Source organism: Equus caballus, chromosome 8 (genome assembly GCF_041296265.1).
Source record: "Equus caballus isolate H_3958 breed thoroughbred chromosome 8, TB-T2T, whole genome shotgun sequence".
Lineage (NCBI taxonomy): Eukaryota > Metazoa > Chordata > Mammalia > Perissodactyla > Equidae > Equus > Equus caballus.
The window spans coordinates 6,831,237-6,856,356 of record NC_091691.1 but is presented as its reverse complement, the minus strand read 5'-3'; the positions used below and the strand labels follow the sequence as shown (position 1 = coordinate 6,856,356).

General features: G+C 52.5%; 1 protein-coding gene and 1 long non-coding RNA gene across 7 annotated transcripts in view; one reads left to right on the top strand and one right to left on the bottom strand.

Moving 5' to 3' along the window:
* The window catches only part of LOC138925486 (uncharacterized), an 11,244-nt gene extending 3,406 nt beyond the window's left edge, over window positions 1-7,838 (top strand). Inside the window, exon 3 of the long non-coding RNA XR_011441718.1 lies at window positions 4,341-7,838. This is a non-coding gene — a long non-coding RNA (uncharacterized lncRNA). The remainder of the gene's footprint in view (window positions 1-4,340) is intronic.
* Window positions 7,581-25,120, bottom strand: PATZ1 (POZ/BTB and AT hook containing zinc finger 1). Of its 6 annotated transcripts, none has more exons than XM_003365450.5 (5): window positions 23,840-25,120; window positions 22,398-22,461; window positions 16,533-16,704; window positions 10,546-10,683; window positions 7,581-9,092 (listed from the first exon to the last, which is right to left on the bottom strand). In XM_003365450.5, the coding sequence occupies exons 1-5, from the start codon at window positions 25,108-25,110 to the stop codon at window positions 8,674-8,676; spliced, it is 2,064 nt and encodes a 687-aa protein (XP_003365498.1). In that variant the 5' UTR covers window positions 25,111-25,120; the 3' UTR covers window positions 7,581-8,673. The 6 variants fall into 6 exon arrangements, with proteins under 6 accessions (XP_003365498.1, XP_014597546.1, XP_003365499.1 ...); XM_014742060.3 differs by having other exon boundaries at window positions 7,581-9,089; XM_003365451.5 differs by having other exon boundaries at window positions 10,546-10,618.

Below are 25,120 nucleotides of genomic sequence, written 5' to 3'. Positions count from 1 at the left end.
TTAAAGGATATGAACATTTTTAGACTTGATAAATTTTTTTTTCATTTGAGTTCATAATAGTTTACATCATTGTGAGATTTCAGTTGTACATTATTTCTTGTCTGTTACCACACAGGTGCTCCCCTTCACCCCCTGTGCCCACCCCCACCCCACTTCCCCTGGTAACCACTGACCTGCTATCTTTGTCGTGTCTTGTTTATATTCCACATATGAGTGAAATCACCTGATGTTTGTCTTTCTCAGTCTGGCTTATTTCACTAAGCACAATGGGATGAATTTGTCTGTTTTGTGGCTGAGTAGTATTCCATTGTATATATACCACATCTTCTTTATCCAATCATCAGTCAATGGGCACTTGGATAGTTTCCATGTCTTGGCTATTGTGAACAGTGCTGTGATGAACATAGGGGTACATATGTTGCTTTGGATTGTTGATTTCAAGTTGTTTGGCTAGATACCCAGTAGTGGGATAGCTGGGTCATATGGTGTTTTTATTTTTAGTTTTTTGAGGAAACTCCATACTGTTTTCCATAGTGACTGCACCAGTTTGCGTTCCCACTAACAGTATGAGGGTGCCCTTTTCTCCACACCTCCAACATTTGTTATTTTTAGTCTTAGTGATTATAGCCATTTTAACAGATGTAAGGTGGTATCTTAGTATAGTTTTGACTTGCATTTCCCTGATGATTAGTGATGTTGAACATCTTTTCACGTGTTTATTGGCCATCTGTATATCTTCTTTGGAGAAATGTCTGTTCATATCCTCTGCCCATTTTTTGATCGGGCTGTTTGGTTTTTTGTTGTTCAGTTGTGTGGGTTCCTTATACGGAGCTTAACCCCTTATCAGGTATATGATTTGCAAAAATTTTCCCCCAATTGGTGGGTTGTCTTTTGGTTTTGATCCTAGTTTCTTTTCCCTTACAGAAGTTCTTTAGTCTGATGAACTCCCACTTGTTTATTTTTTCTTTTGTTTCCCTTGTCTGAGAAGACATAGTATTTGAAAACATCCTTTTAAGTTCAATGTCAAACAGTGTATTACCTATATTATCTTCCACGAGTTTTATGGTTTCAGGACTTATCTTCAAGTCTTTGATCCGTTTTGAGTTTATTTTTGTGTATGGCATGAGATAATGGTCTACTTTCATTCTTTTGCATGTGGCTGTCTAGTTTTCCCAGCACCATTTTTTGAAGAGACTGTCTTTTCTCCATTGTATGTTCTTGTAGACTTGATAGATTTTTAATAAATTATTTTCCATAAAAATTCTGCCATCAGTACAGGAAAGTAAGAGTGAATCTTGGAACCAAGATCTTCTGACTCTAAATGTCAGGCTGTTTATTCGGTGCTAGATTTATGAGCCTCAGGTTTCTTATTTGTGGAATGGAGACAGCTGCACCTGTCGTGAGCATGGGAATCAGAAGACCTGTGTGCTCAATAAATGGTGGTAGTTATTATCATAATGAGAGAAAGTTTGTTATTTAAAAAGCTGGCTGCAGAATTCTTCTTCAGAAATTGTCTTTGTTCAGTCACCCAGACTCGCCCCCACATTCGACCACGGTCTGCCTTGACCAGCTCTTCTTCTCAGTCTGCTGGCTGACCAACTTTTTCCAGCAGCTCCTACACAGTCTGAATGGACCTTTTCTCCCTCAGTAACATGAAGAGATTTGTCACTTTGGTCGTCAGCTGGTATTTGGACTTCAAGGGCAAGTTTGCCCACGTCCTCCCTTCTCTGGGCACCCCTGCTTCCCCTACACGGCCAAGTTCTAAGCGTGCTCCAGGACCCTGCTCTAATGCCACCACCTTCTCAGACCTGGCTGGCATCCCCTCCTTCTCCAGACATCAGAGGATTTATTTTCCCTCACTTCTCACGTCATGTTCTCTCTTGTGGTACAGACATCTGTTTGTGTGTATGTCCCATGTCCTGTGCAACTCTGTACTCAGTCTCCTTGAAAACAGGAATTGTCTTTCTTAGCACACAGTAGCCGCTCAGAATATCTGTTAAATGAATTAGTGCCTGCTAAGTGCCAAGCGTGATACCAGGTATTGGGAATACAGAGATGAACTATCTTTGCATGAGCCCCATTTGCAAAGACACCTGATCTCATATGGGGAGACAGATCCATAAAAAGATGATGCAAAAGTAGAAATATGTGCAGAATAGGGAGATGGCACAGAGGAAAACAGTGATAAAACCCCACTGGGTTCCATGGTCAGACAGTTCCGGATTCGACTCTTGGCTCTGCCACTTCACAGCTATGTGACATTGGCAGTTACTTGACCTCTCTGGGCCTCAGTGAGAATAAAATAGTACCTACCCCACAGGGTCGTTGATTTACATAAGGCCCCTGGCATGGAGTGTGGCATGTAGTAGTGATGTAATAAATGAGAGCTGTCTCGCTTCTGCAGAGGGCAGGGAAAGTGAGTAGACAAGGGGCCATCTGAGTTGAGCTTTTGAATAATAATTCCACAGGTAGACAAGAGATAAGGACTTTACAGGCAGAGGAAACTATGTGAATAAGCAAACAGTTCATCGCCAGCCAAAGAAAAGATTAAAAAAGTTAAACAGAGGCCCCACCAACTCATGGAGTTTCTGCCCCTTAACATGGACCCCAAAGCTTTCGGCAGGCTCAGGGTACAGATTTTAACTCGGAAGAGGAGAAAATCAGAAGAGAATGCCCTTAAAGGAGGGAGGGAGATGTCAATAATCACGCAGTTTTTCCTCCACTGCTGCCACAGGCTTTGACCTCGGCCTGGTAGGGACTGGCCACAGGGTAGAGCACCAGACTTAGGGAGAGCAGCAGACTTGCCCTGAAGCAAAAATAAGTTATTATCCTGTTGTGCCCATCCACAGCGATACAAAGAAGCTTTATTCAGAGGCGCCTACCTCCACACTGCCTTGTCCTCAAAGGAAACTTGTTTTGTTAGGATGGAGTAGTCTCTTAGATAAATATTTGGCATTTCCTTTCACAGCAGTTTAGCAAGAGATGCAGATCCAGACATTAACTGTTCTGCCCTCCTCCTCCCCACCTCCAGTGGGACAGGCTTCCCAGGGTCTAACAGGCACCCTCCCCCTTGGAGAGGTCCAGAGGAGGGTTGGGCCGGTGGCCGTGGAGAGGAGCGGGAGAGGTACAGTGTGAAGGGCTGGAATTCTGGAGGCCCTGCTGCCAGGTGCTCGGTGGCCAGGCCTGATACCGTAAACTGCAGCGAATCGCACCAGCCTGCTTCCTCCAAGGGCCAGGAGGGATTTGCGAGACTCCGGTGATAACTTTGGGGCAAGTTTTAGGTAACTTTAGGGTGAGCGCTGACCATCGTCGCTCAATATAAGAGAGAGCGTAACTGTGGAACTTCCTCCTGCAAGGGGCACTCAAGAGGACTGTGAAATTCTGAAGTCGCTGCCCAAACTGGCAGCCCTCACTGCATCCCTGGTGCCTCCAAGTACAAGCCTCTCAGGAAAGCCAGAAAGCAGAGGTAGATAAGCAGCCAGGAGGGTCCCCAGCAGACGGTAGCAGATTCAGTCACTGGCCTCATTACCACATCCTCCACTCCTTTCTGCCAGCTCCCTGCCTACTGTCTTCCCTGCGTCCTGCCTCTTCTGCCCCTCCCCTCAAAAGGAGACATGAATGAAAACAAAATGACCAGAAACACAGGATACGTGAACTGGGCAAATAGTTCTTGTTCTGAGCACACTAGGCACTTCTTTGTGTGGGCTCTGGAGTTCTCCGGGATGACCTCGGTTGGGGGACACGGTGTCGTACTCTCTGTGGATAGATGGATTGATCGGCAGACCAAGAAATCACAAGCTCTGGGTGTCAGATCAATTTAACTCACATGAACCAAGAGCCTGAGGTAGGCTGGGACCAGAGTCTGGGTGAAATCCAAGATCTGAAGCCAGGGGAGGGCCTGGAGGAGCAGGAGGAGGAGCTGGTCTGTGCAGCGATCAGCAAACTACGGCCTGGGGGCCAAATCCAGCCTGCCACCTGTTTTCATATAGCCTGTGAGCTAAGGATGGTTTTTACATCTCTAAATGGTTGGAAAGAAATCCAAAGAAGAAGGATATTTTGTAACGTGAAAATCATGTGAAATTCAAATTTCACTGTCCATTAATGAAGTTTTATCAGAACACAGCCATGCCTATTCTTTTGTTGTCTGTGCCTGGCTGCTCTTGTACAACGCAGAGTTAAGTAGCTGTGACAGAGACCGTATGGCTCACAAAGCTGAAAATGTTTACCCTGTGGCTCTTTACAGAAAAAGTTTGCCTGTCCCTACTCTTGTTCATTTTCACGCAGGTAGAGTGGTGGAGGAGATAATGCAGTAAACTAAAAGGGAACTCTTACTTTTACAGGTGCCAGCCCATGTAATCCTCACAGCAGCCATGTGAATAAGAACTGTTATCCTCGTCTTCTACCTGAGGAAATGGAGACACACCTGCCAGAGGTCACCCAGTTAGAAAGTGGTGGCGCCCAGCGGGCTCTCCCCAGAGACCGTCATGAACCAGGGCACAGTGACGACGACCCAGGGAAGGGCAGGTGCAGTGCTGCGGAAGGTCGGAGGAGAGCTGTGGCGAAGAAGACGATGAAAAGGGTAAGATTCAGGTGCTCAGAGCTGTGGAGGGTGTTCCATGGGTGAAGACACAGGGCTCGGAGTGGGTGGTGCGTACTGAGAATGGGAGGAGCTGAGCCTGGGCGCTCTGGTTGGACAGACAGTTGGGGTCAAGCCACGGCACTCCCCAGTGCAGGGTGGCAGTGAAGAAACAGACTGGGCCTGGGTTCAGAGCCTCATGACACCACGTAAAGCCGTGTGTTTAGGGCCAGCTGCTTAACTGTAAAAACAGCATCTACCTCTTTGGGCGACTGTGAGGGCGAACTGAATTAATACGTGCAAAGTGCGTAGAAGGGTGCCTGGCACTTAGTAAATACTGCATTTGTCATTATTATTATGGTTATTGTTGTTCAGAACAGGATGTGACTGAAGGTTGGCATTAAAAAGGCTTGACACACACAAAATGGAAGCACAAGTGGGGACCTGTGCTTGGGGCACACCAAGTAAGATGTATGGGATTGGAGCCGGGGAAACCCAGAGGAGGCAAGCTGCTGAGGAAGGTTAGATTGGGGGATCCCCAACGCTGCCGAGGGAGAAAGGCAGAGAGTAGAAAAAGAGGGGGCCAGGGAAGGGGCTCAAGTTCACTCACACCTGTGGGGAGCCTGGCTTTGGGCCCAGCTCCTGAGGGACATCGTTAATCCTCACTACAACCCTCCCAAGTCGTCCTGTCAGCCCCACTGTACAGATGAGGAAGCCAAGGCTTGAAGAACTGCCAGTGTTGTAAAAAGTATTTCAGAAAGCGGATCCTGAGACTGGCCACAGCCCCAGACCTGCCTGGCCCCCAGGTCCCGGCCCCACTCCTGGCTGTCAGTGGTCAAATGTCCCTGTTGCCATACGCACCGGGGTCCTTTGGTGCCACGAGGCCTCCCTCACCTCTGCTAGGGGCAGAGACGGGTCATCACCGGGAGAGGAGGCCAGTGCCCAGTCCTGGCCCAGACCCTCAGGCAGTGGCTGGATGGGCTCTCTGGTGTGACAGCTCTGCTAGACCAAGTCCACCAGGCTGCTGCTGGTGCAAGTCACCCCAGAGAGTCAGTGTGGGTATGAAGAGCGTGCTTTCTCATGCAGGGTCTCTGCACATTCCCTCTGGCACTGACCCTGAGCTCCTCTGTGGCATTTTTTCTGCTGTGCTGTGCAGGCCCTTGTCCTGGGGGCCTGGCAGGGTTACAGAACCTGTACTGTGCCAAGCACGGTAGTGGGCATTTACATGTGTGTAAAAGCACTGTCACTAGAGCTCGGGAATGAAGGTTCTGGAGTCAGAGGACGGACCTGAGTTTGAACCCTGGCTCTGCCATGTACTGTGACTCAGGGCAGGGATGGGGTGTGGGGCCCAGCTCTCTGAGCCTGTTTGTTCATGTGCAGGAGAGGGTAATAATGGAACCGACTCACAGGTCGTGCTGAGAATTAGGCACAGAGAACGTTAGCTCACAGTGGCCTCCCTTAGTCTTCAGAGTCTGCTTTACTGATGCGGAAACTGAGGCTCAGAGATTTGCCCAGAGTTGGCAGTGAGCAGATGATGGAGCTGGACAGCCAAAGCTCAGGTTCTTGACCCTTGACCATGGCAAGAGAAGCCATTCTGCCTGTATGCATGCATGTTCTGAACAGCTTTTCTCCCCGTGGCTGAAGGGCACAAGTATACAGAGGAGACGCGGAGGTGAGGGGGCAGGCAGGGGCTGCTCAGGCATCCAGGTGAGTAACGCTTTGGAAGAAGCGGCAGCCTGCTTGCTCTGTCGTTCCCCTCCTGCCACGTGACAGATACTGCTTCCTAACCGTGGTCCTACCTGTCCACGGACGTGACCAGGGGTTCTGGGGGACAGGACCGAGAATGTCTCAAGTCTTCGGTTCAAGCCAGGTTCTCCACTTTAATGCCTGGCGGGTGTCACCAGCTAGCAGATTCTGTGGTGGTCACAAGGCCACATGTCCACAGGGCCTCAGCATTCTAGGGCTGCCCTTTCCTCCTATACTTACACCAAATGGCCGAAGTCTCCATCCCACACACTCGACAGAGCCCAGCAACTAACAAGATTTCATGTAGATGGCTTAGAGGGTTTTTTAAAACTCCAGCTCAGTCTTTGCCTTTAAACCAGAACAAAATAATTACTGACATCAATGTGGGTCTAAATCATTTTGTGCTTTATATGTTTATTTTTCTTTCCTTTATCACATTTCTTCCTTTCTACTTGTTTGGAGGTTGAATGCTATTCTATTAGTTTAGGGCTTCCCTCTTCCCCGAGGTTTCTCGAGGTACCTGGGCTGCCACGTCTGCCTGTCCTGTCTTGTTCCAGTTCTTGCTCCCCTTAATTCTCTATCGTGCTCACTTTTTGCCTCCTGGTTTTCTTCTCCCCTTCTCTTCATACATTCGCCACTAAGGGTGGAACAACCTTTTACTCAACCCTGTGGGTAACACGGGGCTGGACAGATTCAAGTCGCTGGGCTTCTGGAGCCCTGTGGCCATGAGGATTTTCTCCCTGCCCATGTCCCTCCTTAGATCCTAGCTGGTCGTATGTTGGGTCCCCTGTAACTCCAGGCCTTCTCTCTCAGTCCCATCCCCTGCCTCTCACCATCCTGGACCACCGGACCTACCCTCCTGCTGTCACTATCCCCACCTATTGCCTAGTTTTTCTCCTTGGATTTCTTGTTATCTGAACTCATGGTTAAATCTGCTTACATGTTAACTGTCTCCCCCATTAAGCTCCCTCCACAAAGGTGTCCTGTTCACTACTGTGTCCCTAGGGTCTAAGGCTGGGCCTGGCACATAGCAGTGAAGATAACAAGGAGTGAATATTTGTTGAATGATGGGTAAGTGCTGGCATCTGAGTCCTCAGTGTGAACACCCACCTTCAACTGCAGTGAAACTGATGCAATGAAGAGGAAGAGAAGTCTCCTGTGATCCTACCCCTCCCCCCCAGGTGCAGGTAGACTGCCCACCCTCTGGGTCCCAAAGACCCCCACAGCTGAAAAACCGGACTCAGGGGAGCAGGGAGAGTAACGTACTAACGTTTTTAATACAGTCTGATCAGATCAATTCACATCACGAGGTCAACCTGGGCTTGCTCACGTGTGACACAACCGAGGTACACAATGTCCCCACCTACCAGCTCTCCTGACTTTCTGGCTCCCGACAGCATTGAACCCCCTACCTCCCTGACCAGACTGGCATTTTTAAAATTTTGCATAAAACTATTTCTTCCATAGACTTCAAACAATCAACTAGCCAAGTTAATTATGGTACATCTAAACAAAGTTTAATACTAACCCTAACGTGTGACTGCGGTTTACAAAGGGCTCTGTATCACCTGGGATAGCTTTCAGTAGCAATCACTACAACTGGTCCTAAAAAATAATAACAATAATAATAATAATTAGAGAATTAAAACCCAACAGCAAGTTGAATGGTTAAAATCACATAAGAACTGGAATTTGGGGTGGGGGTGTCCTCAATAGCTAAGCTTGTCCTAGTAGCAAAATGATAGCCTCCAAGCAGGGCTCAGAAAGGTCTGGGGCCCTCCAAGTCCAGGGTCAAGCTCAGGGGGCTCTCGGAGGACACTCACCCCATGGTCCATGGGATGCTGTAGGCTTCCAGCTTCCTTAAAAACAGTTGGGCATCAGCATTGTGGAAGTGGGTGGAGACCCTACTGTGGTTTCTTTTGAAGGATATGAGAAGGGGAAATGAGGGATTGGAGAAGTGGGAGGGGACCAAATCACTGAGGTCCTAGAATGCCATCAGGTATGGGTTTGGGATTGGGGTCACTAAGAATTGAGCACCAGGAATTCCAGCTTCTGCCCACTAGAGAAACTGAGACTGGTGTTGCCTTGGAGGCCTATGTAGTGTTTTCTGCCATTGTCCCATACTGGGTCTCGCAGATATTTCTGCAGAGTATCTGATGAGAACCTATTTCTAAAGGCCACTGGGGGAATGGGTGGTGGAGAGAGACGGGGTGATAGGGTTGGGGGGGAGTTAAAAACGAATAAAAATCTCTCAGCTACAGAACCAACCCAAAGACATCACTTCCCTCCGCATTCACAGCATTTCTCAGCAGTCCCCGGATGGCTGTTTCTGTGGGGACACAGCATCTACCTCACTTCCCCTCAGGCCCCATGGGCTGCTGGTCAACCTCAGGATCTACTAGAGATGATGCAAACGCCGACTGAACAATCTGAAACCCAAAGGACTCGAGGAGAGACATGTTCTGCTGGGGAGAGAAAGGTGAACTGAGGGCAGGGCCCAGGTCCCCAAGGGGACCTCCGAGGGCCCGGACGTGCACCTTCTGGATGTGCTTGTTCAAGTAGGACTTAGAGCGGAAGAAGCTTCCACATTCAGGGCAGGGGTACTTCTTCTCCCCGTCAGACTCCATTTTGTTTTTGGGGACTGCCATGTCGCAGGAGAAGGAGCCATTGGTGCTCTGTTTCTCCGGCGTCTTCAGGTCGCTGGCATCCGAGAGGTCACCGTAGGAGTCGGAGCTCTCAATCGGATCCTGATGTGAGCATTTCTGGCCTTCTAGGAGAAAACAAAACAAAGAGGAGAGATGAGGCCAGGCTTTGGAGATGCCCCCTCCTGGAGGGGTCGTGAGGGGCCAGCTCACGGGCCTGTGGAGGGCAGCTGATGGCCAGCCACTGCCCTGGCTGGACCCACGGAGGTTCGGCTGGTCAGTCGGGGAGCCTGGTGTGCCTACAGGGGTGAGACAGCAGGGCCCGAGGGCTGCCAGCCTCCCTCGCCGAGGACTCTTCATGCAGGTGCACTTGTACCGCTCACCACCATCTCAGCCTGCTTCAAGGAATGGGGTGCGGAGAGGGGACCTCCTCTGCTTCTGCTGAGAACAACTCAAAAACCTCCAACTCCTAGGCACTCTCTTGGGTGCCTCTGAGGGTAAGATGGCTGTTCTGAGGATGCTGAGCGGGTATGTCAATGGCCTCACCTCCGCACCAGACTAGCTGCACCCTAGCAAGGCAGAACCAGAGTCACGAGGTCCTTAACCTGGGCAGACGCCATCGATGGCTGCGACAGAAGCCAGTCCTTTCCCCAGTGCTGCAAACACAAGCCCTACCTTTACCACCTTCCTCCTGCCAAAACCCTTCCAGGGCAGAGCGGCCAAAGCACAGAGATTAAAAGCAACTGTGAACAACTCAGTCAGCTGGCTGTCCCCACGCAGGGCCTAGGATAAGCTGGGCCTCAAGGCAACTCCCTGCTCTGCCTTGCCCGGCCCACACTGGAGTCCTCCACCAATCAGCAGCTTCCTGTCTGGGTTCAGAGAGCCATGCCAGGAAGGGAGGTCTGTGATGGGAGCGTGGAGCATGCCATCTCTGCCATCTGCCAAGCCCCTGGCTTCATCCAAGCCAACAACAACTTGAAATACCAAGAACAACCTGAATCAACAAGTGAAGGTGGGGCCTAGTGAGCTCTATGCAAACCAACTCAAGTCAGAGGCAGTCCGGTAGCTCATTTATCGCCATGCATCTCACAAATGCAGCCAGAGGCCCTCCAGAAAGGACTGCTCACAGCGACCAGTCACCCCTATTGAGGAGGAAGCCAGCCATTCCATTGGCTCCCCCTGCCCACACGGACCAAGGAGAAGAGAGCATTCGGCCGCAGCTCCACACCGTCCTTGAAGGGCCACAGGCAATGGACAGGCCCAGAATGACTCATCATGCAGGGCTCCTCTTCCTGCCCTGGGCCCGGGGCATCCCTGCAGGGCTTCAGACAGTGGGGCTGGCCAGGAGCAAGAGGGGAGGGCTGGGAAGAGGAGGCGAGGTTGGCAGTGCCCTGAAGCCTCACTCACTGCCCTGGAGTGAGATACCCACTGTGACTTTTGTCCTGGAGGCCACTGCCACTCTCCGAGCCTCCTCGAGGCAGCCAGCCAGCTGGCAGTCTTCTTGCCTCCCCACACCCGGCCCAGCGCCCCCACAACACAGTCTGCGCAGAGAAGCAAAGTGCAGAGCAAGGGGTCGCTTGCCTTTGTTGCCATAGGTCCTGGCGCAGTGGAACGCTGCTCCCCCATTCGGGATGGGCTCCTGGTGCCTGGAGACCTGGGGAAGGGGAACACCGTGGTGGGTTTTAACATGGACCTTTAAGTAGGAGGCAGAGGAGAAACCTAAACAAGACAAAAGGAGATGAGATCCCGCGGCCAGCACAGAGATACTTCTCTGCTTCCCCCATGCCTCTCCTCTGGCCGCTCTGGCTAGCACTCCCGGGTCAGCTGCACCTAGAAGGGGCCCCCTCCTTGGCTCAGAAACAGCTTCAACCACAGGAGCCACCTGGCTCAGGATGGGAGGTGGCACTGTCCTCGAATCAGCTTCTCTGCAGAGCCCGCTCTGCAAGGCTGCAGTGGAGGGCCCAGGCCAGCTGCCTGGAGAGATGGCCTGAGATCCTGCTCCTGCCAGGGCAGAGGCCAGATGCCTCCAGGCTTGCTTGGTGCCTCAGTAATGAGTGGTTTGAGCGAAATCCCACAGCCCCAGGTTAGCTGCAGGGACTAAGGTTAGAAATGTAGTGAGAAAAGTATATGGGGCTCCAGGGCAGCCATGGGACTCCGGCCAGCAGAATGCCCGCTCGACACGTGTAAAGGTAAACTGCACAACACACCAGATGGAGGCAAGATGAAATCTCAGAGGAATGCCTCCAGGAGTCCCTTTTCTTCTGTCTATTAGGACATATTCTATTTTGCTAACTTCCTCACCTTCAGAATTACTGGATTTAGTAACTGTTTAGACCTTTTGAAGAACAACAAAAAATAGGAACTTATGTTACAGGGGAGTAGTCATCTCTTATTCATGGTAGTCTTTTTGGTTCAGTTTTGGAGCATCCATCAGTTCTCTTAAGGAAGAAACAGGGACAATCTTTGTTTGTCTTTATTTTGGGGGAGAGGCCATCCAGCCTTCTCGGAGCTGCTACAGCCCAACCCAGATGCTCTGGTCACTTTGCGCTGTGAGATATCTCATGCTTGAAAGAGGAGATCTTGGGCCAACTTCCATGCGAGCCACGAGTCCGAGGATATGGAACCAGGCAGGCCGGTCAAAGGATTCTGACTTGAGTTTCGTAGGAAGGAACTGTGACACGGACCCCACCACAGTCAAGGATCCGAAAACGCCTTCAGCAGGAAACAAAGCATTTGGGTGTAAGGCCCACTTGGGGCGCCAGTGCCCTGATGGTGTCCCTTTAATCCACTCCAGATCTGGTTGACACAGTCTCAGGTACTTTGATTCCCTTTTTAAATTACAGTCACAGGCTAACAGTGGGACCCACTACTAACCGGTCAGAGGCTGGAGAGAACTGTGCAATGTCTGCACAAGACTTGCTTAAAAAAAATTCCAAATTGGCATGGCCTTTTGACTGCTGCTGGAATTGTAATAAAGGTTCACCTGTAGCGAGTGATGATGGGGCAACAGGGCCCACGGTACTGCATGCATTATTCTGCAGAATTCCCCCAAACACCCCGTGAGCTGGGAATTATGATTCCGTTTTATAGTTGAAGAGACAAGAGGCTTGGTGAGGTTAAGTAACTGCAGTCACACGTACAGCTACTAAATGGCGGAGCCTGGACTCCAACCCCAGGACCACGTGCCACCAGAACTTGGTCCTTAACTACTCGGCAGACTCTTTAATGGTTCCTGTGTCTTGGTCCTGGCCCTACAGACACCCCTTGCACTTTTGCAGTGGGTTTCATTATTACCATTTACACACATGTATTTCTCTGCCACACTGGTGGATGAGAACAAAGCTGCTGGTAGAGGGGGCTGACCTGTGGGAAGCTTATTTAACAAACATTCCCCTGACGGTAGCAGCTGGTGGTTCTGGAGGGAAATGGGGGGACTGGGTGAATTTTCCGTCCTTTCCTGACACAGCTACTCCACAGACCTGCCTAGACCAGATGCTGGTGTCTTGCCTTGCCTCTAGAGCAAGTTGTCCTATGCTGTAACCAGGTCTGCCTGGGACCAATTACTGGGAGACAGACTGGCTTAAGAGGGTCCCATATAAATATTCCTAAGAGGGAGGCAGTAGTCAGGAATGAGTAGACGAGGCTAATGGAAAAGAGGATCTTAGCTCTGTGTCTGTGACTGGGGCTGTGGCCCCTGGCAACAAGCAGGAGATATCAGGACTCTGATGATATCATGATGCCACTTTAGAAGGGAATTTTTTCTTTGTTTTTTAATCCCTTGTGGGGCCTCTGAAGTGGTATGAAGGCCTCTCTATGGAGTACTGGGGCAGGTATACTGCAATCAAAGGGGACAGGAAAGGAGCACCAGGATTATTATATTTACTCCTTGTGGGAAGAGCTATACCGGGGGAATACAGCAGATGCTCATTGAAAACTTGCTGTGTTTTCCTGAAAAACAGTCTGAGAAACACGTGGCTGGGTCTTCTTGACTTTACCCAAGCTGCAGACTGTACTATCTATAGCAAAACCACACAGTGGGGTGCTAGGAGTGGATCCACAGCTGCCACTTAAAGCCCAGAATTTAAACACAGAGCAACTCAGCAGCCAAGTGTTGGGATAACACGGAAGCTGAGTTTCTGAGAAGAACACATCTTTGAAGCCAGAAATATTTAGCCAGAATTCTGAACTCACCTGCCCATTCACCACTGATTAACCAAAAAGGCAGCTTGATCCAGGCACCAGAATGCTGGAGACACTGAGCACACATATGACTCCACTACAACCAACAAGCCACCCACCCTCACACTCCAGAGACGAAGGATTTATTACCAAAAGGCTACTGTTCCTCCACTGCAATTTCTTGCCTAGTATGCTGCAATTTGCACTCCAGAAGCAAATCCTCCTTTTGCAAGCTTCACATCCATGCAGGAGTCGGGGACTGCTTTCTCCTTGTCCAAACCTCGGTGGGGCCATGCCCAACTGAGCTGTGCTGGGGGAGGCACTAAGTAGATTTATGTCAGCTCAGTCCCAGGGAATGGTAGGCTGTCTGCATCCATGACTGGCATTGGTGACAACTTGTGCGCTCACTTCTGACTGGGCAGAAGGCTTCCTCTACCCTTTAAGCAATGATGTTTGAGTTCAAATGTTGTCTCCGTCAAAGGCAGAAAGCTATCCCTCTTCCTCATATCAGTACATAGGCATATATACAAAGACTGCTACAGAAATTTAAAAAGGAGGGAAGAAAATCACGGTGATCTACCAGGTCCTGCCTCCTTCACACTGTTCAACTCAACTTGAAAATAAGGGAACAAGCTTTTCTAGCCATCATACTCCTTCCACTGCAAATTATCTTCCTTTACAGATGGTATGACCCACGTCCTGTTATGTCTCTAGGACAAAGACAAAGTCATCTGTCTCAAGCGTGGGGCCAGGGCAGCCAGGCTGCCTCCCCTCTTTCCCATTCTTCACGGGCAGGAGCCGTTTGTGTGGCCAAGACTGAGAAGAGGCAGATCTAATAGGTAGTTAAGTTGATTGCTTAAGAATTGTTGGGACTGAAGGATCTCAAAGGGCACTTGGAAGTTCACCTGGTTCGACCTCAACCATCTGACCAGCTGGCTGACAGCAGCCTTTGCTTGAGTCCTTGTAGAGATAAGAACATTCATTTATTCGTGCAGCTCGTCCTGCATTCACAGCCTTGGTGGCAGGCAGGGCACGGATGACCCAGAACTCTCTGCATTCCGATTCCTGTCTCAGTGTCTTTGGTGTCCTTATCCTCTTCCTGGAAGAACTGCCTTCCTCCTCCTTTTTTGGGGGGGGGGAGGGGGGGGAGGAGTCTCTTCCTATTTCTGCCCAAGAAATGCGTCCAGAGGTAGAATCCTGCTCCTTCTTTTCTGATAAAGACGGAAATTATCTTCTCTTCCTTCTCAGTACCCAGGGTGGGTTGGACCAGAGCCCTCTTTTGTCTTCTGGGAGGAATGGGACTTCCTGTTCTGACTCTGGGACCCAAAGCTGTTTAGCCTGTGATCCAGATCTAGGCTGGGCTTTTCTGAGAAAAGGTGGGCTTTGGTTTGACTCTTCTGGCGCCCTCACCCCAGTCATGCCCTGTGGCCGCTGCCCCAGTCCTCTTTACCAGCCCTGGGAAATACAAATCCTGACGTACACAAGTTGTTGGCTTTGCCACATCAGCTGTCTGCTAACTGGGTCGACTTCCCCTGCTATTCCCTGCTGCTCTCAGTTCTTCTTTCCTCCTGAGTGGGCCCCCAGGGGCTGTGCCCTGAGTCTCCCGTCCAGTTCTCGCCCCACTCTGCAATCTGATCCAGGCTTTCTGAATCTCATCATTAGCATCCTTCTCCGCTCTCGTTGGTTTCCCACCTCTGGTCTCTGACCCTAGTTCTCAAGCTGAGAACTTCAACCTTGAAAACTTGACAAAATGCCTGCTCATGGCATGCTGCAGCAGGTTTAGAGTAATTTGGGGGTGCTGTCAGGAAGCCAGGCGAGGATGAAGCAAGACAAGAAACCACCTTTTTCTAGAGCTGGAGCAGCCATGTCAAGATGGTCAGCTACAGCCTGATAACTCCCTGCATGCATGACCCGGGGGAAGCTGCTGCCAGAAAGGGCTCTACTGACATGTCAGAAAATAGGACAGATGCTTAAGCAGCTCTTATTACCACCTCCCTGCTTTCACAGCTGGTTTCCTGGTGGCACAAACATCGACATCCAGTGGCCTTCAAGGCAAACCCAAGGAGTACAGTCCCGGGGGAAGACCCAGCTCCAGGGCACCAAGGACACCCAGGTACTCAGCAGTCTCCCTCCACCAGCGACCTCAGGGCACAGAGAGACAGCACAGGCACCCAGAGATTTCAGCCAAGGACTGCAGGGGTGTTGTGCCTGGTCCAAACCAGAGTGTCAGCAAGCTGTGTCCTTCCTAACACTGTCACAAAGTGTAAGAACGGGGCCTCCCAAGTGTGCAGCTCCATGTGGGGTTCAGAGAACTTTCACCTACCTTGTCTCCCGGGATCCTCGCGACAACCCTGTGAGGTGGGCAAGGGGGGTGTTCTTAACCCCATCTAAGAGATGAAGAAACTGAGACTAAGAGAGGGGAAGGGAGAGCTCAAGGTCACATAGTAGGGCGAGATAGGTCTGGGATTAAACCCTGGGTCCCCCGACTCCTGGTTCAATGCTCAATCCACGAAGCCACACTCAAGAGTTCCAGAAGCATTGGGACAAGAGTGTCCCAGGAGATAGGACTTCCCAGCAATGTCCCCACCTGGCCAAAGCAAGTGCATCGTGCAGAAGCATCCTCAGGCCCACCACAGACAGCCGTCCCAACCTTCAGCACAGATACGGCGCAAGCCTCCTCCACTGACACTGTGCTTGCAAAACACAAACTCCAGCCCTTCCAACCGCCAACAAGCCCTGGCAGAAGCTCAGGGGCAGGCCCGACTTCATCCAATACAACACCGAGGGCACAGAGCCAGACGCCACCTAGGCCGACCTCGGCCGCAAGCACGCTGCCTTGCTCAGAGCACCTTCCACTTTCCTCTCTCGGCAAGACCACAGTCTACCTGGGTTTGGGCTCTTTTCTGACCATCTGTGTTAGAAAGTTTCTGCCCCTTGTCCGTCTCCAGAGTAAACCTTCCCTGGCTGCCGGATTTCACATGCCAGTGAATCAGCCAGCAAAAGCTCTCAAGCAGGACCCCTTTTTTCTCCCACTGCTTGGGGCCTAGTGACTCTCCCACCAACCTCAGTAGTTCAGTGGTATCTACAAAATGCATCCATCCTGCCACCTGAGCAGCAGATGTGCTACGGGCCCAAGCTTGGGAACAACACTCTCTCCTTCTGTTCCCACTTGCTGATCTGGGAACTCCCAGTCCAAGCACCCCGAGTTGCTTGGGAAGAAAGGGGTGGCAAATAGCTAGCTGGGCGATGAAGGCGTTTATCACTCAGTGGGAAGGGAGGCCCAGCTGTGCAAAGAGTGGAGTCTGAGGCAGGGTGGTCAAGACACCCCCCGGCTTCCCATATGAGCTCAGGCCCATCCTCTGGAAGTGAGGAAACGGCAGGCAGATTACCTCGGTTACAGATACTGCAGAAGTTGCTGGGCCCCTCGCTGTGTTTCTTCAGGTGGTCTGCCATGTACGCTGCTCGCAAGTACTTCCCACACACCTGGCAGGGCACCTTGTCTTCATGACAGGCCAGGTGGGAGCGCAGACGGTCTCGGGTGGCAAAAGAAGCATTGCAGGTCTGAGAGCAGAAAGAAAAACAGGATGAGGTGACAACTGGCATTCCACATCTGAGTCCCCACCAAGCACACCATGAAGCAAAATCCGTTTCCAGCCAACACATGGATTCCCTGTATAAGGAGAATTTTAGAATGTGGCCCAGCCTTTCTCCCCAGAATGCCAAGTAGATACTCTTATTTCCCACGATGCCTCCTCATGGGACGCTTGAGTTAGAATTATTGGTTCCAAGTGGCTGCTGCCACATGCCCAGAACATAGCATGCTAAGTTCTACGCTCCTCTACAAAATGAAGATTAGGCATTTGTTCACTCCCAAACACTAAGAATTGACTTTAGTTGCATTGACCATACATGAATTTACAGAAGGGTTATTGGCATATAAACACCAGTCTTCCTGTTCTCTATCCTGGGTTTCCCCTCGTTGCTTTATACAAAGAATTCAATTGATTCACTGTATTCAGAAGTGACATTAGTCTTGGTCACAAGGAAATGGAAAGGAAGGGCAGGACAAAGCACAGAGATTACTCTTCATAATATTCTTGTGAGTTTGTATTGAAAAAGCAACTGATAAAATGATAGTATCAATCCTGCTAACGTGAGAATTAGCAGAGAGAACAAGGGTGGAGGCTTCGGGAGCATTTGTGAAGCACTGAGTTGGGGAAGTGCTGGTAATAACAAGGATGATGATACTACGCTGTGGTGACTGAGCACCCATTCTGTGCCAGGCAGGCACCACGCTTAGCCTTTTGGAGGCGCTTATCTCATGCAATCCCTCCTTACAGCGGCCCTGAGGCAGGCCATGTGATCACCCTCCAAGAGACTGTGGCCATAAAAAGCTGTAGTCTGAGCACCAACACACACACTCTCAGGGGTGGACAACTCAGGAGCTGAAGGTCAGCACCAGCTCCCTGGGAGGGCCGCCCAGATCCCCAGGCATTTGCTGTACCTGAGGACCTGACTCAGTCTCCATCCCTATCTCCCCACAACATTTCTTCCTCAGCTGGGGCTCGCAGAGGTACCCCAGCCTTGGGGGTCACAGAATGTCGGGAAAGCCTTCAGGAGAGTTGAATCCAGTGACTTTCAAGCTATTTTGGTTCCATGGAGGTGTTTCAGGGGTTCTAGTCAAGTTTGACATTTATGTTCTCTATGTGTGTGTCCTCTGACCACCTCCAGACTCAGTCAGGGCAGCTTCTCGTGACTGAAAGGTGCGGAGACTTGTTACCACAGTTTACTTGGTGGCCTGGACTCCCCTGATAGGGAGAGGTGACAGGATTGGTGCAGGGAAACTCAAGCACTTAGATGACTCAGAAAGCATCATGGGTACTTGGTCCCATGGCCACAGGTGGGCCCTACCTCAGTCAGGGGCCTCATGACCCAATCACAGGTTACTGTGGGGGGAAAAACTCTGGACCTTCCACCTAGCCCACCAGCCTGTAAACCAGAACAAGGGCTGCCGTAAACACCCTCAGGAGAAAGGAGTGCACCTGTGGATTTGTCTGGAAATAAGAGCCGACTTTGCAGCCAGTGACCTGAGAACCACCCTCCCATGATGAGAGGCAGTGTGGTCTAGGTCTCAGATCTCAAAGGAATCAACTATGGACCAGGTGTAAGGAAAATGCAGCTGAAAGCACACATTCATCCATCTTCCACGGTCCCTGGGAGAGGGCACCACTAGAGGGATATAAAAGAGATGCCATGTTTCTCTTGCCAACCTTCTTTTGGGATCTGTCCTTTAAAGCATTGCCTGTCACACTTTGCCACCTAAAGATAATGGATAGCCAAACCTGAATTATCCACAAGTGGATTATCCATTTGGAGGATTAGCTAAGCAAAATTAAAATCCCAGACTGGGCTGACTTCCCCCACCCTGTCCTCCATTGATTATCTCTCAAGGAATGAAAGCTAACTTTAGCCTGAGCAAACATAATTAGGGATGTAAATCTGCTGCTGGGAAAAAAAAACACAAACAAAACAAAAACTTTCACTGTGTTACAAAGCCAAGCTGAAGTGATTGTTGGCTTCTCTATGCCAGAATTGACCCTTTGTGGCTGGAGTCCCCAAGGTTTTCTGGAAGAATTGTGAAAGTGTACGAGCGCGAGCCTAGGCCTGCCAGAAGTTCAGACAACACAGAACATAAAGAGCCTGGTCACACGACCCAGGAGAGAAGGGATAGAGAAGAATGGCTGAGAGGAGACAGATCTCAAAACAGGGGACAGCTGGCACCTCCATGCTGGGGCCACACAGGAGAAAGGTGCTTCCCATCCTGGAGGCAGGGAGAGGACAGAAGGACCCCAGCAGGACAAGAGCAAGCCAGTGGAAGCGTGCCCTGATGGCTGGTGGTGCTCGGAATGGCCACCTGCCCATGGCTCTGTGCTTGGGCAGCCTACTATTGTTAGGAGGCACGCCTGTGAGGTCCCAGGCCAGCCACCCTGAGTTTGGGTCACCTCTGGTCATCAGCATTCAACACTGAGCCCCAGTCATGCTCCCTTCCCTCCCCAGCCAGTTTCTCCTTGTCCCAGACTTCCTAAAGTTTTTCTTCCCAAGGGTTGAGCGGGTTATGAATGGGGCCCACATGGTACCAGGTACACGCATGCACACCCAAACTCTGGTGGCCTTTAAAGTCTGGTAGCCTCAGGAGGTTTCTTAAGCAGCCTTTTCCACAGCCCTGGAAAGGTCTAATGGCAATGCACGGAGGCCCAGTGCCATGGGCCATGCTGGCCACCTTCTTCTTGAGGGTGTCAGCTCCCTTGTTCCCACCTCAGTTCACTCCTTCTCTAATGTGCTATCCCTCCAGCCCAAACCACCCCAACTCGCCCTTGAGAAGTGGGGCCACGGGAAGCAATGGGAGAGGTCTGAGCTGCTCTAGCCTCTCAGCTTCAGACTGAATTCCACATAGGGGAAATGTCCCAGCCCACTGCACTCATAGGTCTAGCCTGGGGCATCTGGGCCAATCAAGGACACTCGGGCCAAGCCCCAAGGAGACCTGTGTGTCACTGAGGCTTCATGCCCCAACGTTTGTATGGCCTTTTCACTCCAGCTGTGGCACCAATCTCTGTAACTTGCCCCTTTTGTCCTCTGTGACATCAGGAGGGGCTGAGAGGTATAGCCCGTGCCCAGCTCTGCCAGGGGCCCAAGGAACCAACCCCCAAAGAGCTGTCTCTTCACTTCTGATGCTTTCAGAATACACACCATGCAAAACAGATGCCCCCGCTGTTTAACCAAGCCCAGGCACACCTGGCTGGCCAGCCCAGAGCATGAGAGCCAGCATGTCTTCACCTGCTGGGTCAGCGTTACAGAGTTCTGGCTATGGGGCTGGAGGTGGGGCCCGGAGGTCTGCGAGAGTGTGTGCTGAGGGGCAGGGCAGGATCAGGCTAGTACACCAAGGGACAGTGATGTCAGTATTATGACACAGACCAAGGACAAAACACACAAAGCCTCAAATGTTAGAATGAAAACTTTTATCATCACTCCTGTTATCCACATGGAGCCTGCAAGGGCTAAAGGGCACACCACTGGGATCCAAGAAGGGTCTACATCTGCTTTATCAGCCCCCAAAGCCACATATCGGGGTGACCCAAAATAAAGCTACTGATTAGTCTAGTTCCTGAGCAGACCTGCTAATAAACCTCAAAAACACAAAAGTCTAATTCAGTAGCCAGAAATGAAAGCAGGACCTGTCTGAGTGGGAAGGGGAGAGGGCAGCACAGGTTGACCCAGTTGGAGTTGGACCAGAGTCTCCTCTGGAGGGGTAGTCACTCCTAGAGTAGGGGGAGGGGTGGCCAGGCCCCATTCTAGAAACCTCACGCCTTAGGGGAGCTGATGCCAGAGGAGGAGAAGCATATAAGCCGGTGGCTTAGTTCCCAGGAAAGCACCAACCTCCAAAATCACCTAGGCAAAGACAGACACTCAGGGGTACCATCTGTTAAAGGGGGGAAAAAAGGCAAGAGAGCCCAGAAGGAAACCTAGAGGCTGTGGGGGGACCCCGAAAGAAGCTCCCTGCTACCCCCATCTGGAGTCCCTGAACTGGGTAAAACTCCAAGCCACACAGGGAGGAGCTGGGCATGGTGGGCAGGAACCATCTGCTGGCCTCTCCCAAAAGCAGGAGTCTTAGAGCAACTGCCACTCCCATTCCCCTCCACAGAAAACCCTCTCTGGCGAGGCCCAGGCTAGCCGACAGGCCACTGGGTAAAGGCCCGGCTGCCCTCTGGGGCAGTCCAGCCCTGCCTCAGATATCCCGGCGGGGCTGGGCAGAAGAGAGCGTTGCTGGAGTGTGCTGGGCCCAGGTTTTCGAGGGCAGGGAATGGTTTTTTTAGAGAAAGGGAAAAGGCGGTGTCAGGAACCGAATGGGACGACCTCCACAAAGCAGGCTGGGCAAAGTCCCATGATGGCAGGTCGCTAGGAAGAGATTCCAGGGGCGGCAGGCCGCTGCTGCTCCCAACCCACACCTGGAAAAAGGGCAGAGAGTGCAGGTTACCCCCCCAGGCCACCGGGCACGCCCCCACTGCCCTCTGGGCTCCTCCTACTCTGCCAGGCTGCTCTGCACACTACCTGGGAGGGTCAGAATGTGCTCCGTGATGAGAGAATCAGAGACAGAGAGAGAAGGCAGTGAGGCACAGATGGATCCCAGCAGGCCCACCCCAGGGTCGCTGTCCTCGGAGTAGGCCACCTAGCCTGGTGTCTGTGAACACCGCGCACATCTGGCCCCTGGGGGCTCTTTGCCCTACCTGCAGGTCTCTCTGAACCCTCCCTCCTTGCTACCAACAGGATAAAGAGAAGCAGGTTACTCTACCAGAGGTTGCAAGTAAGCAGCCCACAGCCCCCTCTCTCCCTCAGATGGTGGGAACTTGGCATGGGAGAGGGGAGATAACCGAGGAGAAAACAAAAGCGTGTTTTCCATCCACACAGGAATGCTCAGTGGCCAGGAGAGGAAACTCAATTTTCTGGGGACCACAGGGCTCCCAGGTATTGTTCAAGCAGACAGACCAAGGGGGAGAGTCTTGCCCAGCCTTCCCTACCTGCTGCTACACAAAGAGCTCACAAGGAGAGGAAACAGCCTCGCTCTCCAGGCCTCAGAAGCCCTGGCTGTTTGCTCATGTGGCTCAGGATGGGTTAAACAGGTGCCAGTGCTCAGAGATGAGCCCACCCACTCCCTACCTCCTTCATGTCCCTCCTCCCTCCCGCCACTGCCTCATGCCCTAAGCTGAGGGGACCCAGGAGAAGCTCCAGCTCAGGTCAGGGTGCCTGGCAGACAAGGGGCAGAGTTGTTGGCTGGACTACCAGGAGCCCTTTACAAACCCTTCCCTCCCCACAGTGGCCCCTACAAACTGCTGGGAACCAGAAGCCGGGCCCAGTGGGGTGCCAGTGCCCCCAAAAGACGACACTTGTGCAATGTGGCCCACCATCCAAGGAGCTGGCAAACACCAGGAGAGGAAAGCCAAGCAACAGAGTAAAGACAGAGATGGGGTGGGAACCAGGACCCAGCAACCAGGAAGGAGGGGACATCAGCGGTGGGGGGGAGAGGGCCAGGGGAAAGAACAAAGGAGAAGAGCAGACGGAGGGTGGAGGGATAGAGGGGGAGGTGTGCAAAGCGGTGGTCAGTCAGCCGGCCCAGCACACACATCAGCTGGCTCATGGCCACGGCTGTGAGAACAGCAGCATTTTCTTTCAGCCCACCTCTGCCCTGGCCCGGCCCCTACCTGACACTTGTGAGGCCGCTCAGAGGTGTGCACCTGCTTGATATGTCCGTTCAAGTGATCGGGCCTGGAAGAGAGAGAACCAAAAGAGACTTTAAAACTAGACCTCAAAAGATGGGGCCACAAACTTGGCCAAACCCCCAACCCACGGCCTCACACGCCCTGCTGAAGAGGACTCTCTCCCCCTCACCCAGCATGACAAAGACAAAGTTCCCACCCAGCTCTGGCTCCACAGGCCCAGGCCTCCCTGCCCTGGTTTTCTCTAGAGGGGGAAGGGAAGGGAGCGTTTGTCTCTGACCTTGCTCACTGACCCACCGCCCAGAAACTCCGTGATTTCTAGGACCCGAGGAGGTGGCTTTAGAACGAGACAGGGCTGCCTTGCTGCAGCCTTTCCGGGAGGGGGTATGTGAGATTCATTGTCCAGACTAAAGCCCCTTAGAAACTCAGTATTCCCCTCCCCCAGCCTCTCCCGCCATGGCAGCCAATGAATGCCACCCAGATGGAATTCAGTCCCCAGAGGCCAAGGGATGGAGCCTTAAATCCCCAGCTGGGCTGGTAAACCAGATGCCCGCCAGAGCAGGTGGGCAGGGGCTGCCTGACCGGTAAGACTAGTTCCTGCTTGGGGCCCCTCTGAGGGAGTTCTCCATCCCTAGGTTCACACACACAAGGTCCTCAGTATCCAGGCAAGTTAAAACCAGCCTTTTCTTCTGAATAGTCTCTTAAGAGGAGAAACAAAACCACCCTCCGCTCCCAGACAAGTCCTCAGTTCCCTATCAGGCTCACTAAAAAGTGAATCTAAAGAGCCGTCTTGCTTCCCCTTCCTCTCTCTCCTGAGAACATAAAGGAGATCTGTGGGTGCACTTAGGCTCTGGACCCACCAGGTCAGAGCACAGCAAAGGTTTCGGTGTTAAGAGAAGACTCTAGGTGCCCTGTGATCCCGGGGCTGTGAGGGGCAATGCTAAGTCTACCGATACCGCCAGTGCTCTGTGCTGGGGGATTTGGTGGCATAAGAGTGTAGAGTCCGAGATGCACTTGTTTCAGTCCCTCCCTCGGCAGCCATTCAAGCGGGGAAAGTCGCTGGAGGAGCCCAGCCTCCCGCCCCCAGAGGGGGCCCCACGCCTGGTGCCGGAAACACAAAGGGAGCCCAGGGAGAAGAATGGTGAGGCCCGGTGGCTGTGGCCTGAGGAATCCGGCCCCTTCCCACAAGGCCCCGAGGCAGAGACAGTAGGGCACACCTAGTGCCAGAGAACTTCCCTGAGGGAAGAGAAAGCAGCTTGAGGCCACACCATCTCAAAATCAGGGCCATTAAAACACTCTCCCCCATACCTGACATGGCCCTATAACGTCAGGGGACCCCCACAAACCCCACATCCCCAGACCTTGCCAAAGACCTGTCCCATGAGCCAGGAATGGGACAGGTCATGGGGAAGGGCACCATTCCTCACCTGGAGAAGCCTTTCCCACAGCTCTGGCAGATGTAGGGCTTGCCCACGGACCCATCATGGGACCGTACATGGTAGGACATGCGATCTTTTCTCTTGAACCGCAGCCCACACACGGGGCAGGAATAGGGCTTCTCTCCCGAGTGGGAAAGCTTGTGCCGATTGAGATGGTACACATCACGGAAGATCTTGCCGCAGATCTCACATGCCACCTGCTTCCTGGTCCGGCTCCTCTTTCGGGGGCCGTCGGGGTCCTCAGAGATGGGAAGCCCATTCTCACCCAGCCTTGGAGGAGGAAGGTCGATGTAGCCCAGCTGGAGGCTAGTAACACCATGCTGGGCCTCATGCTGCCGGAGCCTGTTGGCATCAGTGAACACCTTCCCACACAGGCCGCATGGAAGGATGCCTGCCTCCCTCAGGCCCCCTGGGGACCCGAACATTGAGTCCAGCAGGTTGGCCTTCCTTGGGCGGCCCCGGCCTCGCTTGCCAGTCAGGGGAGGGGCACTGGATGCCACATTAGGGAATGGGGAAGTCAGCAGTTGGGGGGACAGGGGTCCAGCCACCATGGGCAAGCGGTCCACCCCAGGTAACACAGGCAGGGAGGCTTGGCCCGCAATGGCAGCCCCAGCCGCCCGGGCTGCCTCCTCCTCGGGCTGCATGCTGCCTGCGATGCCATTGCTGTTGGCTGCCAAGGCTGCCCCGTTGGTCATGTCCAAAGGGAAGCCCAAGTCCGAGGTCCCAGGGGGGCGAAAGAGCATGATGTCGGCCCGGGCAGGGGGCACCAGGATCTGCACATTGGACTGTTTGATGACTTCCTGGCAGATCTCAATGACCGACCTCATCAGCAGGAACTTGGCGGCTGTCATGAGCTCGGGGAAGCTCTCCAGGCGAACCACGATGCGGGAAGTGTAGGCGAAGTCCAGGATGTCTCCGAACACCTTGGAACTTATGGTGTGCATCTCCAGCTCCCGGCTGCCCCCAGCCCCGCCGCCTGGGGCTGCCGCTGCGCCCCCCACGTCAGCAGGACCCCCGTCCGCAGCTCCGCCGTCGCCCAACTGGGCGCTGAACACCGACTCAAAGTACTCGCTGCAGGCGGCCAGCACGGCGCGGTGCGCTGGGAAGCTCTCGTCGCCCACCCGCAGGAGCACGTCGCAGAAGCGCCCGCCGTTTTTGCGCTGCTGGTTCAGGTTGTGCAGCATCTCCGTGCTGTGCCTGCTCACCTGGTAGGTGTAGCAGCCCGACGGGCCGCAGGAAGCGTCGCTCACCCGCTCCATGGCCGCCGCC